This window comes from Metopolophium dirhodum, chromosome 2 (genome assembly GCF_019925205.1).
Source record: "Metopolophium dirhodum isolate CAU chromosome 2, ASM1992520v1, whole genome shotgun sequence".
Lineage (NCBI taxonomy): Eukaryota > Metazoa > Arthropoda > Insecta > Hemiptera > Aphididae > Metopolophium > Metopolophium dirhodum.
The window spans coordinates 43,393,345-43,413,197 of NC_083561.1; the positions used below are offsets into that span (position 1 = coordinate 43,393,345).

The 19,853-nt window shown below is 28.0% G+C and overlaps 1 protein-coding gene across 1 annotated transcript in view; it reads left to right on the forward strand.

Annotated features, from left to right (window-relative positions):
* Positions 1-1,122: 1,122 nt before the first annotated feature.
* The window catches only part of LOC132939547 (otoferlin-like), a 30,530-nt gene continuing 11,799 nt past the window's right edge, over positions 1,123-19,853 (forward strand). Inside the window, exons 1-6 of the mRNA XM_061006774.1 lie at positions 1,123-1,334; positions 1,420-1,615; positions 8,826-8,888; positions 11,351-11,435; positions 16,354-16,510; positions 18,234-18,420. Coding sequence (XP_060862757.1) covers positions 1,156-1,334; positions 1,420-1,615; positions 8,826-8,888; positions 11,351-11,435; positions 16,354-16,510; positions 18,234-18,420 — 867 coding nt within the window. The 5' untranslated portion in view covers positions 1,123-1,155. The remainder of the gene's footprint in view (positions 1,335-1,419; positions 1,616-8,825; positions 8,889-11,350; positions 11,436-16,353; positions 16,511-18,233; positions 18,421-19,853) is intronic.

Genomic DNA, 19,853 nt, shown 5'->3' on the forward strand with positions numbered 1-19,853 from the left:
TGTCTTCGGACTACCAGTTGGGAACCACTGGTTTACGTGGACAGTGGTGAGTTAGGTCTTCTAGTTAGTGATACCTAAATAAATGGCCAGCATGTGCGATAGTCTTGAAGTCATCCGCAAATACTTGAGTTCTGACTCGAGTTGAAATTGTTTGTGTATCCGGGGATATAAATGTGCTGATTCTATAGCATGTCAGTGGAAAGAGATGTTTGTAAATTTGGAAGACAGTTGATCAGTGTTGAATGTTAGCATAATGTTAAGAGCGATGGTTTTCCATTGTTCCCTGGTTGAATAATGATAGTTAGAATTTAGTCTGGAATTAAATGACATGAAACGTAGATGTTAATCGGTGAAAATTCGATGTCAGACGGAGGCTTGACTTGATGGTTCTCGGAGCCAGAGGTTCAGGCGAATTAATCAGTGACACCTCCTTTGGCCGTTTTATTGACTTGTTTTGTCATTGTACCCGGTTAAAAGGTCCAGTAGCTCTTAAAATACCGGGTCTGGTAATGGTAATAATGAAACTATGATATAATAATTATAATACGATTGGAGACTGATAATGTTGACTGGGTATACAAAAAAAAAAATAAGGTGTTACTGTGGAATGCATCCATATTATATTATATAAGAGTATTTTCATTGATTTTAACCAGTGTTTGTTGATTTCCGGAGAGTTATATATTGTTGATGATGGAGAATAGCATTTGCTGCTGGGAGTTGATTTACGTCCTATGATATGCTTATGCTAAGTTACTTCGTTTGATCCTACCAAATCGTGTGAAAGATTTGTGGTAGATTTTTTTTACATGGTGGACTGGTCTCGCGCGATGCAGTGTAATAGTTGCCTACATTTTGCCGATCCGGAGTTAGTTTCGTATTGATTAGGTTTCCGGTAAGAATATCTGTCAAAGTATTTTTTGTATATATTTTTCAGGTATTGTATGTCACTCACATAAAATGTATTTTAATATTTTTCTTATCCATATAAATACGATACACATCTAATAATATTATGTCATACTAATACAATTATTATACCATACATATAATAATAATAATAATAATAATAATAATAATAATATTCATAGATTTCTTACTGTATTATAATTTTACAGTCGCGGTACAATTTTTAAGAAAGGCGTGAAGAGCTTAATGAGAATGGGTAAACAAAGAATTCCACAAGATAAAGAGGCATTGGTGGACAGCGACGATAGTGCTCAAACAGCTGGAATTACTCATCAACGGGGTCACACGACCGAGACAAGCGACCTATCTTCGGACAACGAATCTATTAGTTCTCTTAATGCCGAATACTCACCTAAACCGAAAAAGTAAGTTGCTATAAGAAACATGGTGTGGTCTGTGAAACGAAAACTTACCTAATGTTTTTTCTGTTATTTATAAACAATTTTTCAGACCACTGAAACATAAAGATCAGCTGAACGCAACACAAAATGCGCTTAAATCTCAAGACTTTCAAGTATGTGTAACCATCATCGAGGCTAGACAGCTAGCAGGTCTGAATATGGATCCTGTTGTCTGCGTTCAAGTTGGTGAAGTAAAGAAATATACGAGCGTAAAGGAAAGCACTAACTGTCCTTACTACAATGAAGTAAGTACCATTAGTGTTTATTACTTTGTTACAATAGTAGTACGTCATAATATTTTACATAACATGGTAAATAAACTTTCTAAACATTCTGTGAGTATTATTTTTAGAATAATATAATGTTACAGAGAATGTAATTGTTGCTGCAGGTTTAATGTCTACAATAACATTAGTCTTTTGAAAATTATTCGTACGATTTTTGTGCAGTATATATCATAATAATACACGAACACACAAGAGTCAAATTAAAAAATTAGTATTTGATATGGGTTGTTTTAATTAATTATAAATCGCTACTAGTACAAATTATTTGTATAACGTCAATATTAAAAGTGTTACCTATACTAAGTACATTTGGTTATACTTCAAAGAAAACTGAACAATACTTCTTGATCCAAACTTGGTGATGAACAATTGTCACCATAATCATAGAAAATATATAAATATAATGCATAGAATGAATGGATTATATTCGCTATTTCGTGTCCTATAATATACTTATTATTTCATAAAATGTCAATCAATATTACTTTGGTGTATGACATAAATGTCTTAAGTCAAAAACGCCAAATCCTTAGAAAAAAACATCGATAAATCATTCAAAAACGTTGATAATATTGTATTGGCTGATAATAAGGAATGCATTTAAAATTATTACGAAACTTGACTTAAGGTGATTAGACCATTTTAAAATGATCGATCTGTCAGATCCTTAACTCTGAACTAGATATATGTGTTTTGTACCTAATATAATGTGACCGCCTTCAATATTTCACGGTACATGACACGATAAATGTGGATATTCATATACATTATCAGGTATCAGTTCAACGTTATCAGTCGTCATAAGCCACCGGCTGATTCTGGGCATACCCACTTGTGTCGTGTAAGTGGAATTTTGATGGTGATGGTGATAATGTGGGACACTATTGAGTATATAGGAGTTGAACAAACACATAGCCACAACGCCACATCCATAGTATTTGAACTAAAACCTAAATAGTACTATATTAATATGGTCTATGTTCTTATCTAAATAAAGCTTTTGATAAGATACACATCTTCAGGGCCTTCCATTTGTACATTAATTCCAACTATTAAGATGCTGATTCGGTGGTTTCATCAATACGCATACTATGATTATACAGCTATGTTATGGTTTCTCTCAGCAGCATACACTATTAGCGAAACCTATTCATAACATAATATATTGAAATTAAATTTACGTAAAATTAAATATGTTTGTTACAATATTTTGATAAAAAAAAGTTTTGAAAATTTCATTGGTCATGTTATTCATCGAAATATTAGTCGCGGACAAAAACGTATAGTTACATTATACTATATTATGGGTCGTAATTATAATAAGATTTAAAAATCATTTTGATGAACAAGACATAAATAAAGGTTGTACATTTTTATCATTTACGATTTTTCACTAACGCATTTTATGCCTATCTTTTCCGAAATATTGCTGTACGTTGCATTTTTAGTATCTCGCTACTTTGACGTCACAAATTACACTGTAAGGGATTGATCGTATGGTTGAAAAAACATTGAAATACACTTTTTCCAAATTGTAACGTACAGTATCTAATGTTTTTTTTTTTCAAATTTAATATTTCAATAATTGTCTAAGCTATCACCTATCAGCATATCAAAATAACAGAAAATAATATTAGGCCAAATAAGTACTAATAAGTTTTTAGTACCTCGCTACTTTGAGCGTCACAAATTACCATGTAAGGGATTGATCGTATGGTTAAAAAAAACATTGAAATACACTGTTTCCAAACTGTAACGTATAGTACCTAATGTTTTTTTCAAAATTAATATTTCAATTGTCTAAGCTATTAGCATATCGAAATAGCAGAAAATAATATTGGCCAAAATAAGAACTACGCTAGGTAATTGGATTGGACGACGTATCCATGACTGGTACATGAGTACACGACGTACAAATGTACAATCTACTTGTCATTAACTCATTGTACTTTTACTTTTTAAGAACTTTAATAGATGCTTAATGACATTGCACAAACAAATACATAAACAAAACTTCTGCGATAAATGATAATGAAGTAAACATATGTAATTCCAATTCCCTATAATTACCTACCAACCTGTCACTTCGAATATAAAATCGACAACGCATCGTTGTCTGTTCTGATTGTATCGATGTTCTGAAGTACCTACGAATTATTATAACTTAAAAGTAATACAATATTCTCATTTAAGCCATAATTTCAAAAAAATCCAAACAATATCATTTGTGTCCCTAAATAATATTATTTTTTAATGCGTGTTATACTTATTAGTTTATTAACTTAATGATGCATACCTAGTTAGCATAATATTATTAATAAGTGCTAAAATATATAAAATCAAACTTCCATTTACCTTCTTATGAATGTTAATCCATTTTGTTTGCTTATTGACTATTGTATTTCATATACTTTACTCAATTCCTTCGTAATGCGCCCTGTTTTGTTGACACATTTCCGTGGAAATATATGCCCAGTGATAATTATACATTATAGTTTGAACTTTAAGCTATGTGTGTTACTAATTTTTAATTTATTTTTGGGTCACTTGTGGTTATTAAGAATCGAATTGTTTAATTCGATTTAATTTTTAAAATCGATAATACTATTTTACAATAAACAACTATCTCCAGGTTATATATATACATAATACACATAGTACTATATTAAAATTGTTTTCAGGTATCTATGCTACTAAATATACATTTGTAAATTTAGATTTATTAGTATTATAATTGTGCACTTTAACTAATAGGAACAGGGATAACACAGGGGGGCCCTGGAGAAAGTGACCAGATGGTGATCCCCTGAGAAAATATTTTTTTAATAATTTGGACTTTTCAAATAAATAACAAAATATAAAAATTCCTTCTTAGTTAATTTATTTCCACGGTTATAGTAAAAAAGTGACATTTTGTGAAACTGTCGCACTTTGGCACTGACATGGGTTTTATGGGTATACAGTCGTGGAAGGACTGAAATACCATAGGAAAGTACAGCTAAAGTATTTTGTGAGATAATTCTCTGCGGGTGTCCCCCGACTGCACAGCATACAGAGTGATTAAAAAATGTCCAGATACCTGTGTATTTTAACACAAAATGTACGAAATAATAAAATGCAAATATAAATGTCTGTTTTAGATAATATATTATTTTGTGAAGCAATTTAGGCGGTCAAATATCCACATACACCATTCTATATCACTGCACTATTTTAATACGTTCTGGGGTAATTATTTACCTCGTGTGCGCTATACGACAAAGTAAATTAATTTAATATAATATACAACTTTAAAATAATTACAACTGTATGTTTTTAGTTGCACAGTGTATACCCTACAAAATAAATAAACAAATATTTTGAATATTTTAAGTACTCATAAACTTTGTTTGCGACCAAATTTAAACCCATAATCTTACAAAAACAAATTGCGGACATTTTGTGTCCATTATATTATTTAGTTACATCAAACTATATATTATAAGTGTTACTTTTGACCTAAATGTACAAAACCATCAATGGATTATAACCGTTTTAAAATTTAAACCTAACTAACACTATCTCTCGTATTTAATAAACCACGTGAAACACATTCTATTTAAATTTGTACCTAGTCGCATTTATTATAAACTTATAAACGCGACAGATACACTTGTTTTCAATACATTTTATTGTTGTTAAATGGAGTTTTGTTCTTAACGCTCGCAAACAATGTAACGTTTTTATTTCTCCATTCGTTTTCACTACAGCATTATACTTTAAAACGATTTAGCTATAAAATATACACATTAAAAAATAAAACGAATTCTATTTCACAAACTATTATCTTGTTGCCCCAACTTCACCAATTCGTTTTAATCAAGAAAATTTATTACATGACGTATTTATAGTCACTATTTCGACCAGTTAATTGTTATCGAATCGAATTTTTCGTTGGCTAGTGAAGAATTGTCTGTAGTAATTTAAATACAGTTGAATTTGCATATAGGTGCTTTAAATTCTTTAGTAGTACCTTCAGCAGACATACTTTTTCGCGTAATTCTATAAACATAAACTAATATAATGTTTTTAACAAGAACCCATAGTATTATTTAAAAATTAAATTATTCGTTCAATAAAGTCATTAAATCATTAAATAAAGTATGGTATATAATATTATATTATTGTCAATTTGATTTTTCCTGTATGGCTCGTGCTTAAAAACTAATTCCAACGCTATTATGAAAATGTGAAACAATTTTTTGTCATGAACTTAATCTGTATTTACTATCCAATTTATGCACCAGTTGAGTTTATATTTTAACCACTTATAGAACGCGTTTAGTGATTAATTTTCCTTAAATTGCTAATAGTGTAATATCAAAAGTAAAACAGTATAATTCAATTATTATTGTTTCAAAAATCCATTATATTGCTTATCTTACAGCGTAAGTACAGCGTATTAGTTTATCTTTAGGGCATAAACGTAAGAACAAAGTCTTCTCGGTTTTTTATTCCACTTTATCAAAGCATGGAGTTAATATATTTCTCAGTTATAAGAAAAACTTTAATATAAAATATGCTAAAAAATGTTCCAAACATTTATGTTGTATAATATTAAATATGTTCAATTTAATAAACCATATTATAATATATGCAGTTAATATATAAAGCCATGGCATTTCCAACAAAGTGGTTTTATGCTAAATTATTATTTATTTAATTATATTATCAACACTGCATCATACCCATTGTCAGCTATACATTCTAAAAATTCGAAGAATGCATTGATAAATTGAATTTTGTTTCAATATATTTTTCTGGGAATACTGTTTGGGTCGATAGAATATTTAAATTCCTTAAAACCCTCCCCGAAATTACATAAGTGTTATTCAACGTACTTAAATTTTGTGTTTACATGAATATATGACAAGAAGCGTGGTGAATTATACCGTGTAATATTTTCTAAATAGGTACCTACCAACTACCATAAAAAACCTATAAGGTTACATTCAAAAAGTAGTTGTCTTTAAGACTGATCGTTTGAATAATAATAATATATTATTAAAATAGTGATATATTATTCAAGCGAGTGAAAAAAAATAATGTAGGATACTATAAAGTCAATATTAATATTTAAAACTGTAAACAATGGTTGTAAAGATACAAGTGGCTTATGATATGGAGACAAAGTGGAACAATAATAAGAAAAAAAGTAAATAAATAATATTTTACATAATACAGATAATAATATGACTAAACATTTATACTACACTTACAATATATTAAATAGCATACATATTCTGTTTTTGTAGGTACCCAAATGTTAAAAAAAAACATAATAGTTTTTTATTAGTTTTTTTGTTTTATGATTATTATGGTTTAAATTGTTTAAATATTAGTATTTATCGTTAAAAATTATTCTTATATTTATCAAACAATTAATAGGTATCAATTTAATATAAGTTTATACAGTATAGTTAAATCACATTTACAAAAATAATATAATTTAATTTAGGTAATAAAACGAAAATTCTGAACTAAAAACATGGTTAGGTAATGTAATATGCCTGCCACATTAAACATTTATTTTATCTCAGTAATGAACACAATCTAACGAAGATTTTAACTACACAATTATTTTGTGTATCATATTAAATAATGATTATAATATTGAATCCGTTAATTATTACTTTAAGATTTTAATTTATTTTGTATTGAAAATAATATGTTGTAAGTTTGAAATTAGTTAGGAGATGATAAATTAAAAATAATATTGCAGTAGATAAAATATGACAAATCTATCACAAATATAATATGTGTTATTGTAAATTTAGTTTAATATCAAATAATACACAGTTATAAAATACTCAAAGAAGTGTAAAACCAAATATTTAAAAATATTTTTAAGCGACTTTTCCTTTTTTTGCCCCGATGTTGGAACGCACATTTTTTCCGTATCTCATCAGTAGAACATTTTTTTAATACTTTTGGACATCGATCACACGGCGCTTTACATAGGCAAAATAGGTACACCACTGTTGTGGTTTAATTTTCCTGCGTCATAATAATATTATATGATATAATATTTCAAATTTCAATACATCAAATTATGATATAAGGTTGTAAGTAAACTGTGAAAATAGAATACATATAATTTATATATTATATATATAGGGGTGTAACAAAAATTAACTTAAACGCCTGACATAATTGGTAATTATTATTTGTGTAATCATTTTTGTTCTTATTAATACTTTTTTTATGAATGATTAACAATAACCATAATAATAATAGTATATAACATCTACATTTTAAAAAAAAAATTTTTAAACGATACAAAATCAGTTAATTACATATTATTCATGTTATTTATGTTTCATCTAACACCTAGTATATAATGGCTGAATTAAATTGTATGTAAATACCGTTAATGAATTGTTTAATTTTTTATGACAAAACCATAATTGACTTTAAAATGTATAAATAATTTATAATTACCTATCTTATACGTTTTTTTTTCATAAAATGTAATATTTGTATTTAAGTACCTATCAACCATATGGATTTTTCAATTTAATAAGAACACTACTAATATTTCAAACATCCTTAGTCCATGGTTTTTATGGTATCGACGCCAATTCCACGACCGCGGTTACCATGTTTACGGTTTTAGTGCGTATTTAACGGTGAGTCGGCAAGACTGATGGCCGAACCATTGATGTAGTTTTAACCACTGAAACAGCCACCAAAATCTAATTTAACTGTCGTACAATCCGTAGTAGATGTAAATAATAGATTTGTGGTGTCAATCTGGTACATTAATTTATATTGTCGACCAATAGATTTCACTTTTGCGAGAAAAATCAATGCATTGATTGGCCATGGTTAGCCATTGTCGTGTAAAAAAAACTACAAACTTCAAGTCGATATATCTGTGTGGTTACAATAAAGTATAATATTAAACATTAACATAAGTCGATTATTTTAAATATATAATAAAACACAACTATAGTAATGAAAAATATCTCAAGACCTGTATTATTTTTGAAACAAATTTCTAATATGTCATGTTATTTATATTTATGTGCCTATAGTATAAGTAATAGGTATTATTAATTTATATATTATGATATAAGTAGATATACAATAATTTTTAAATTAATTTTCGCAATTGTTCTTTTTTCAGTATTTTGTATTCGATTTTCATATGCCAACTGTTATGTTATTTGATAAAATCATAACACTATCGGTAAGTAACTCATGTTATAATATATCAAAGTATTTACATTTTATCTATGTGTATAGAATGGGCCATCGTAGTGTTTTCCCAATAGTTAATATGTAACAAATGTTAACAAATACAATATAGGACAATATTTGACGACGGGTAATTATGCCACGAATCTACCTGTATACAGGTATATATAGTATAAATGTTATATTATTATGTGGATATAATACATAATATAAAGACTTTTATGTTTCGAAAATTATTACCAAAATAGCATTCTAAATTTATTCCACCAATGGAACTTTAATAATTTTAACTAAACATCTATATCGTTAAACAATAATGAAAAATTATCTCTAAACACATCACTTAAAACATAATATTATACTATACATTTCGGCTTTAAGGTACTTTGATAACTTTAAGTAGGTACTTCACATTAAACTAGTTCACAACAAGTAATTAATTTCACTGTAATCCTACCAGGAATCTAAAAATAAATCTAGGTTGAATAAATTAATACATTTTTAACATGCTATTCAGCTATAATTTATTCGTTGCATTTATCTTTTACGATTAATAAGACATTAAATTCATATAAAATCATAATATTATTATGAAAACATGTAGATAATATCGTTTTTTTTTAACATAATATATGTATACTTACTTTAAAAAGTTGAGCATGAGAATTTTAAATTTTCTAAAAGAAACTGCAATGTATAATTGTATATAGAATATTATTTTATCACTTTTTGATATCATACGATAAAAAATTATAATATAATAATATTATGGTCAAGACTGAAGTTTTTTATTTATATCCCTATAACATCGTGCGTTAGTAAAATTTTATAACAATATATATTTCAAAATTTAACATAAAATCTAAAAGATATAAGCATATCCAAATAAAATAAAGCATGCGCTTGATATCAGTAAGACGTATTTGCACATAACATTACCTTTAATATGACGAATAACGGTATATAATAAAATGTAATATAGAACATAAACTCCATGATTTTTTTCTTAAAAAATTTTCAAGTTATTGGGGAGATATTCTAAGAGGACGCCATTCTCTCATGCGTTGTCGCCGTATTACAAACGCATAACATAGACAATTGTACGTTCTGAATAATTAATTTAACTATGTTATGTTTAATTTTAGAGTGAATAAACCTATTACTAAAATCTAAATTTAGAAGTAAAAATATTATCTAGTGACAACATAGTTTTTTTGTATATTTTAGTTTTAAAATCGTAAAATGTTTGTACATTTTAAAATGCTCATAAATCACTTTACAGTTAAAATATAAAATAGGTCAATTCACTCTAAAATCAAACATAACAAAGTTAATAAATTATTCAGAACGTACAATTTGTAAGGTATGTTATGTGTTTGTAAGGCGGAGGAGATAAAGCAAAAACAAGGGTTTAAAAAAGTATGCTTTAAGTTGTACTTATTTAATTGATATAATATCAATTAATTAAAATGTTCCTATAGTATTAACAATGTGAGTATGCACTCTAAATATATTTACTTCAATATTACATACAATTTTACAACACTGTCTGCCCAAGGTATTTCAACATGAAAATTAGTTATTTTACAATCATAATATTATAAAATTTTTATGGTTATTACGTTTTATTGGAATTTTTAAATTATTCATTCTTAATAAAAGCCCGTATTTACATAATATTTTTTTTTACTCAGTCTTAGGCCATAAAACTATTACAGTGGGTACCAATAATGCACCTAATACCTATATATTCATATTATATTGGTAATTTTTTTAAAGTGAAGCAGTGGCAGTCCATATTAATATAATGAAAAATCTACTTACAATCTTTCACTAAGTATTTTAATCATTTGATTTATTTATGATGCAAGAATATTTTTGGATTTTAAAACGTTAAGCTAAAATTTTAATTTTTAATTTTAAAGAGGGGTTTTTTGAAAAGGTAGCTGATATTATTCGAAGAATTTCCTTGTAGGAATATCTATATTAAAATTTATTAAATTCAGTTTTACGTCTTACTAAAATGAGTATACATTAAAATTAATGTAGTTTCACTATTATATGAATATAGTCCTTCATATCTAAAGTGATTATTTTCAAACATTAGATATTTCATAATTACAAAGCTACTTCACAATATTAATAATTATTATAATTGTTCGTTTACACGTTTAGGGAGAATATTGAAAAATGCCACTAGACTTACACAGTTTTATTGAATATTGTAATGCTTAACACTTTTGAAAGTTGCTAACGTATACAAATCAATTTTTCAAGCATACGAATATGATAATAAGTATATATTTTATTTGATTAGGTATGCAATATGTTTATTGTATACACTAATGGAAAAACTCAACGAAATACATTTATTAAAACGTCATTGAAATGTTATGAGGTCAATACAGGTGATTGCGTTTTCTCTAAAATAATGTCTTTATGAAAAATCTTCAGGTTTTGCATTCTAAAAAAATCCTAAGGTCAGGCACGGTGGTTGGATCATTCAAGATCGACTTACACACCGTCTATGACACGCCCGGTACATTGCATTTTCTTTTTTCATAATTTGTTTATTGTTGTTTTTTTTTTAATATCCTTTGTACACTTTTGTACTATATCTACCAATCATATTATTGTATAATGCAACGTACACACACACACTCTCTTTCACACACGCACACACGCACACACACACACACACACACACACACACATAAACACAAACAAACACCACTCGCATACGCACACATTATCACCTATTGTACACGAATTAATACTCACGTAATTTTGCTTGTTTACCATGTTTTGTCTTATTGTAATTTATTCAACAATACATCCCATACTATATTATGTTGTCTGTAATACTTACACAATAGTCCGCATAGTCCGTTACAAATGTTTCTACATGGTCATTGGTGCTTTGTACCACCAGGGGTTCGGTTGGATTGGGATTGCGAACAAATTTCACTTGCAAAATAATAATGTTATGATTTCATTGGGTTCGATACGAAACAACCAAAAAAAAAATTTTTCCGTCGGGAGGTTGTAATCCGAAAGGTACCTATGTGGCAGTATAATACTTTTTCCCATATGAGCAGTTATATTAGTGATTGATTCAAAAATGTTATTTTTTTACAGCAATACCTACCTACCTACGTAACGAAGTTACGCCGAACCCTTGGTCGTTCAAAACGCACCATTAGCAGTATTTTTAGACCATATTATATAATATTTAAACGGTCTATGTTGTTATATTTATCGAATATTTTCTGATTTTTCGGAATGCTTTATTAAACCTAATATAATATTTTTGGCTTTATGTTTTAATTTTAAAAATGACTCTTGTTTTATTGACTTTATTTAGTCAGTGAATAATTTATATGAATAATATAAACAGTGACTTACAAAACAATACAATGTTGATAGCAAAACACAATCAAATATTAGTCATCACTCATCGTTTTTTTTTTCCAAATGTACCATTGAAAATATGTTTGTTTTTCTTATGATTTTGAACATTTATTAAAATTCGTTATGAATAAAACTCCATAATATTGTATAATATTCATACTATGTTATTATATAATTAATTATATTAATAAAAAAACTAAAGACTGTATATATTGGAAAATGTTTAAATATGTTTTATTAACTTCGTACACTATCAAAATAGTTGTTGAATGATTTTTCCTATTCGGTTCAAAAGATATAACATTTAAAAAAATAATTGTATACGGTTACCTATCTATCTGTTTCAGGGGCGTGATCAAGGGGGGGAGGGGGTCAAACATTTCTACCTCCCCGTGGTCTCTGGACAAATATATATATTCTTACACAAAATTATTATTATTGTATTTCAAAATTTTAGATCAGGCAATTTGGTCTGATAAAAGTTCGAACCCCGCTCCATTAAAAACTTCTGAGATCGCCTACGATCAGTTTGGTTCCTAGCTAATTTTTTATAAATTAAACAGCTTTGTTATATTTTAAAATAATATTCACTAAACATGATAACAGTACTTACAAAGACCGTCGATAATAATAATGAGTAACGATATATTAAACAATATACCTAACTAAAGATTTGAGATTAATTGTGTTTAATATCTATAATAAAGTAACTAAATTAAATTCCTTACCATGAGGATTAATAATATAATAATAAAAAATCGAAATCTAATCAATGTTCCCAATGCTTTTATATATATTTGATCTTTTTTTTCAAGAATTCCTTGGTATTAGTAATTATTAGTAAAATATTGAGCCATTAAGTAATTAATCTTATAATTCAATTCAATGTGATCATTGATAAGCCATTGATTTTATTTTTAACGACCTCTGATTGATAAAAATTGCAATGTGTATCTTCTATAATAAATTCTTTATTAACAAAAATTAAACAAGTTAAATGAAAGTTGTAATTCGGTTAATAATAAAATTAAATTCAAATTAGAACAGTTCACTGTTTTTTTTTTAAATATGTGTGTTTAAAAACGGTCTTTAATTTAATTTAATGATAGATACATAAAAATACGTATTACTATTTAGGACGCATTTTATATCTTACTATTGGTACGAGTACAATTAAGATCATTGGTTTAATCTGAACTCTAAATTAAAACTTAATTTATTTTATAATTTTATAATTTTCTAATTTATACTTCACGTCATGCAATGTGTTAGTAATGCGAATGGTGTCTTATAATGAATATTATTGAATTAAAAAATAATCATATGACGACAATAACGATGAAAAATAAATAAATAAATAATTATAACTGCTGAACCAAAATTTGCATCAAACCTAAATGTTAAATTTATAAAATATAATAATATTATTATTTCGGAAAAATACAATTCACGCTTACAATTTTTATTGAGACACATGTCAGCGCCAGTTTAACTGGATTTAACACGAGGCGTGTGTTGAGTTCACATTATTTTATTATTTAAACTGACACGTATTTGTATTGTTGTACCTACACGAATTGCTGGACTTGTATTTTGTTTTTGTTCTCTGTCTGTCCAAACGCTCAAAAAGGTCTTACAATCCAGACACATATTAAAAGCGTCAAAACTGTGGGGCAGCTTTAAATTAGACGTTGGCACCGTCTGGTACCAGCCAGGTACATTATGGAGTTAACACTATAAACAATTGTATAGAAAAAATTATTAATAATTGTTAATCATGTACAATGTAGATAAATACCAAGTAATGAGTGTACAGAGATCGATATATTATATTATATATATATATATATAGGAATGTTTTAATATTATTTTTTGTTGTTTACGACAATATTCTCCCATTCAACATTAATATAATATCTATAATATATTGATAATCATTTAATATTATATCCCACAATAGACTTCATTGTCATGTAACATGTCATATTTAGTTCATTTTCCCTCTCGCATATTATAATTTATAATAAAACTACTGTCTCATTCATATTTTTTTTCATCGCATGAAGTATTTCCTCTTTTTGTATGATAATAATATAAAACATACATATATTGTCTGGCTCAGTCACTTTATTTTCGTCGAAATTTTTCCCACACAGCATGTTTTTTCTTTCACTATATTTTATTAAAATGTTATAATACCTATCATGAACTCGACAAATATTCATTTGCAAAGAAAAAACTGCACTTTGGTACTTTTATATTATATGCCTACCTATAGAACTTAGCTGCCAATGACAATAGCCTGAATTCCCCTTCGCTTTTACAACTGAATTTTTTTTTTATGCATGGTTTTCTACGCGCTGCCGTTTTCGATTAAATCAAAACCTCGATCGAGCTAATTGCAATGGATTTTTTTTTGTCTGAGTAACAAATTTGTACTGCCGTCGGCATACTAATTGCAATCTAAAAATAGTTACATTGTTCTAATTGTAACATCGGAACAAATTTATGTTTAATACAATTTCTGTGTAAGTTATCGTATAGGACGCCAGTCCTCGTCAAAAAAGAAATGTATGAAGTCGAAGGGATTAATAATATGTTAATTTTATTTATAATAAAATCCATAACGAAAAAATATAATTTGTTTGTTCTTTAAAAATTATAGTTAACTTTTTCCTCGCAGATGACATATTTTACAATGAGGTAACCAGTTATGAATTATATTAAATATACGCTTTACGAAACAATCTTTAAGTAACTGTAGTTTTTAAGTATGTGTTTAAGTAGTGAATGATCTCGTAACTGTCTTTCATCAATATAATACAGGACAGTATAGACACTGTCTATAGACAGCCAAAAAACCACACTTGTTTTACACTAACAGTAGGTTACTTCTCACAGTAGTTATAATTTCAATAGGTATTTACTTCATTTTAATGTTACACTGCAATATTTCGCTGATCATAGGTTAGGTTAGGATATATGTCTGTATAATTTTCAGAATATTAGTTCAAAATTTAAACTTTGAAATCCTTGATTGAAATGTTAGCAATTAAAAAGTATTCAATAGGTAATGAAATCCGACTTTATAATATTTGATAGGAACTTAGGTACATAATATTATGGTTTTACGTTTCAATTAATTATGTCACCACAACAAGGTAAATTAATTAAAATGTTCATAATAACTAGTCTTGAAATATTTAATAACACACTAACGAGAGACAATACTAATTACAATTAAGTGTATAAATCATTAACGCACTGTAACGCTATTTTTGAATACACAATAAATGTAATAATAATTGATTAATTTTATTTTATATAATTGAAAACTATACCTAAAAAATCACTGTTAAATGTTTAAATTATAATATCTTAAATGTGGCACAAATCTCAATTTTTTTTTATTTTATACATTTTTAAACAGTTTTGATGCACAACGTAATAATTGTTTATTATTAAGAAAGTGAATTTACTAATATAGATTTTACTAAAATCTTACCAGCAATTGTTATTTTCTTTGTTTATAGGTTGATATAAAATAATACAAAAGCGTACAATTTAACTGATTACAAACGAATTACATGAAAAGTACCTTTATATTATTAATTATTAACGTAAAAATAATAAGTAATATTAAACTAAAAAATGATAAGTATTATTTTTCTTTCGACTCATAATATATTTTCTTCTACTCAACCCCAGTGATTTTTTTACAGTAGCCAAAGTGATTGTAAACAAAATAACTAAAACAGTTGTGCGTAAATAAACATCAAATAGCAATTAAAAATATTTGTGTATTGGATGAAACCCGAGTAGGTATAGCTACACTAAACTTTTAAGAAACAATAAAAAGGTTCTGAGATCGAAAACGGTTTCGTTCATTATTTTTTTTACCACGTTCTTTTTTCAATTATTTATTTTTTAGATTTATTTTTAGTAATTAAAAAAAAACAGACCTAAACGAATCTTTTATTTTTTTTCATTATTGTATAATTCCAATATAAAAATCACTATAACGTTGGTGTGCCGTGACATTTCAGAGCATCAATTTTATCATAAATGGGCACTTCTCACCGACCCCGACGACATAGCTGGCGGACCCAAAGGATATCTAAAATGTGACATCAGCGTAATCGGAAAAGGAGACACTATTAAAATACCACCAAAAACAGAAAAAGACGAAGACGACATTGAGGCGTAAGTTGTTGTACATAGTAAAATATTATTTTTATAAGGAGGTGTATTACAAACGGAATTTTTATTTCTCTAATAAGTTATTAAGCAAAATAAAGTCTACTGAAACGTGTTCGGCTATAACGAGCTGGTCGTTATCTTTTTCCTATTATATACATATTATTTAAGTCAGCCTACTAGTTGTATTTTATTTATTTTTTTTTTTTTGATCCGTAAATGTTATCTTTAATTTTAATACACAACATAGGTTGGTATTGTCAAAATCTCAGGCAGTTATCCTCAATTACGTTCTGATTGGCTAACCTAACCTAACCTAACATTTGGCCATCCTTCCGGCTCTGGCCCTCCAACCGGTTACTGTGATTGACCGGTTATAACAAATACTCGTTATAAGGTGTATGACAAGCTACCGGTTATGACGAGAAAAACTAGCTGGCCCTCGAAACTCGTAATAACCGATTTCTACTGTATATTGTACTATTATTAACTTATTATATTACTTTATAATATTATTGTATTTCAGTTGGCTATCAACCTGTATATTTACTACTTAAATCTATTTAAATAAATTAATAAAATATCCTTTGAAATAAACTGCACTGACTCACCGGGAAAATCGTTTATCGTATTCAATAGTTAATAATTAAATTAAAATTTAACATATAAATTACAGTGACCTACTCAGTGACAAAGTACACTCAAACACAGCAAAGCGACCCATTGGTACGTATTAATAGTGTTATGTCCCCTTTGTCAAATTAATCTGGTAAGATTGTGTTTGTGGTATTATCCGTGAAAAATATTATACATTTATAACTGTATTCACCAATCCATTCTGTGTTTACCTAAGTGGGCTTAAACGAAAAACCATACGTATAAAATCCTCGAATTTTTAAATCCTCAATAGAATATTTTATTTACTTACTCAGGTCTCAGGGAAAATATCGCTGAACTTTTGATTAAAAATGTTCCACAAGAAAAATAGTAAAAGGTTTATAAATAATACATTATTATATTCGTGAGCTGCAAGTTGTGATGTTTATATTTTGTGTTTGTGTTTATTTTTTTCGCAACATCAAGCTATATATTATTTTTAATTTTCGAACATTTGAATACATAATAATCGAATATTTTTACCTTATTATTTTAATAAATGTTCGTGGTTTACCCTACCACCCCACTCCAGCTATTGTGTAGAAACTTTTCATGTTTATAAATAATAGACTACTGTTGGTTTAATGTTTGTTAAACGCTGCCATAATTTAAAATAAATGAAACTCCTTATAAATAACTAAGATAAAAATAGTAAACATTTTAAACTTATTTTTCAAAACCGTATTTCATGTACACAAAAAAAATTATTGTTTTGCGTGTAAAAAAATTTACTGGAATTAATACTATATTATTATGGCGGAAAAAAGTAAGAATTCTATACTGCACGCACTTCCCGGCGGGAAACACTGCAGCTTTAGAAAGGTTTGGGGTAATTGATTGAGGGACTGCAGGTGGACTGCACATGTATATATGTAATGATGCTGGCTGCGGGCATGCAATCTGGTCTGATCACGATACTGTAATAACAATAATAATAATAATAATTATTATTATTATTTATTACAATAATTAAACCGATAAAATATAATAACTACGAGCGTTGATGGATCACTCGTGCAGGATGTCTATTGCACGTTGCTGCAACATTGAAATTAAAATATGATTATTTCAGCAACCTGTTGTTGCCGGACGGAGTGCCGGTGGACCGGCAGAGGGCCAAGTACGTGGTTCGAATATACAGGGCCGACGGCCTGCCAAAAATGAACAGCACGCTGGTGGCGAACGTGAAAAAAGCGTTTACTGGAGAGAACCGAGACCTTGTTGACCCTTTCGTGCAAGTATCGTTCGCCGGGCTAACCGTAAGTCAACCGCATCGATAACGTAATTTTGTCACCGTCGTCGAGGTCGTTACCGCCCACTGAAGCCAAAATATATTTTGTCCGCGAGTATCATAATAATATCGATATTTAATTTATTATTGCCATAGGGGAGTACGACGGTGGGTTTGGTTGGTAGGGCTATAGTCGCACCTAAAGTTATTATTTTTTGGCACCAAAAAATGGGCAAAAAAAAATTATTCCCCTCAAGTCTTTTCTACCTGATTGTTGGAATTTGGAAGTATATTACCGTGACGATGACATTGCGCATTCCACAATACGGGGGATGGGTTATTTAATGTATACATTACACTTTAATTTTCTGTTTGAGTATGTTTTATTCATGCACATTTTAGTAGGCATGTACACTTTTCTGAGAGGGGACAGTTTGAACTCTGAATGGGTGGGTGATCGAAAAAATAGTAGCCACGTCTGCCACATAAGTCTGCGCACGCCTATGCATGTATTACGTATTATGGTAGGAATTTCGGTAATATTGCAGATAAACGCATTGGGGAATCTTGTATAAAAAATTTATAAATTCATAGAATAATATTATTAAAATCGATTGATGACTTTGGTATCAATTAAAGTAAAGTAACAGAAATATAACGATTGAATAATGTTCGATTTAAATTGACATGGATATTTAAACATAATTCCTGATGATCAAGGATATTTTTAGGTATATGAAATAATAAAAGTGTTGGGCCTTATCGTCTCACTTTTCACAAAATATAAAATTGTACTTGTACTAATATTTTTGAATTTTAATATAAGAAAAGCTAAACAAAATACTGAGTCCAGGTTGTTAGTCAGACTCATAGTTAATATTATCTACTAGTTAGTACACTCATGATTCATGTCTAAACAATCTCTAACATTCAATATCGTATTCTCAAAATACATGTGAACTTTAACTGAATCATTTATCTGTATTAAAATCTGTATCTGTATCTTCAAAAAAAAATAACACTAAAATGTAAAAACAGATAAAAGACTCGTTTTTATTGAAAAATTATATTCTAATACCTTCACAGGCGTCACGACGAATCCGTTTTAAGTTAACTACCAAATTAAACGAAATAAACAATATTAAGTAGTTAACAACTTACTATACATAGGTTAGGTTATCGTAATGAAATCAATATTAATAATAGTTAAAAATTATTACGAAACCTCTACCTACACTGTTTATTGTAGCCACAATAATTTATATTTAATACAAAGCGTTTTATAATGCATTACTAATGATTTATGAAAAGTATCGATTTGCTTCATTCTATTTACCCTAATTTATGAAAACTCGTCTAAAAATAGCATCATATTATATAGTCTTTGATGGACTTACAAAGAATACCTACGACAGATTTATATAAATGTTTCAAATATTATTTTTTTATGAAAAAATGGAT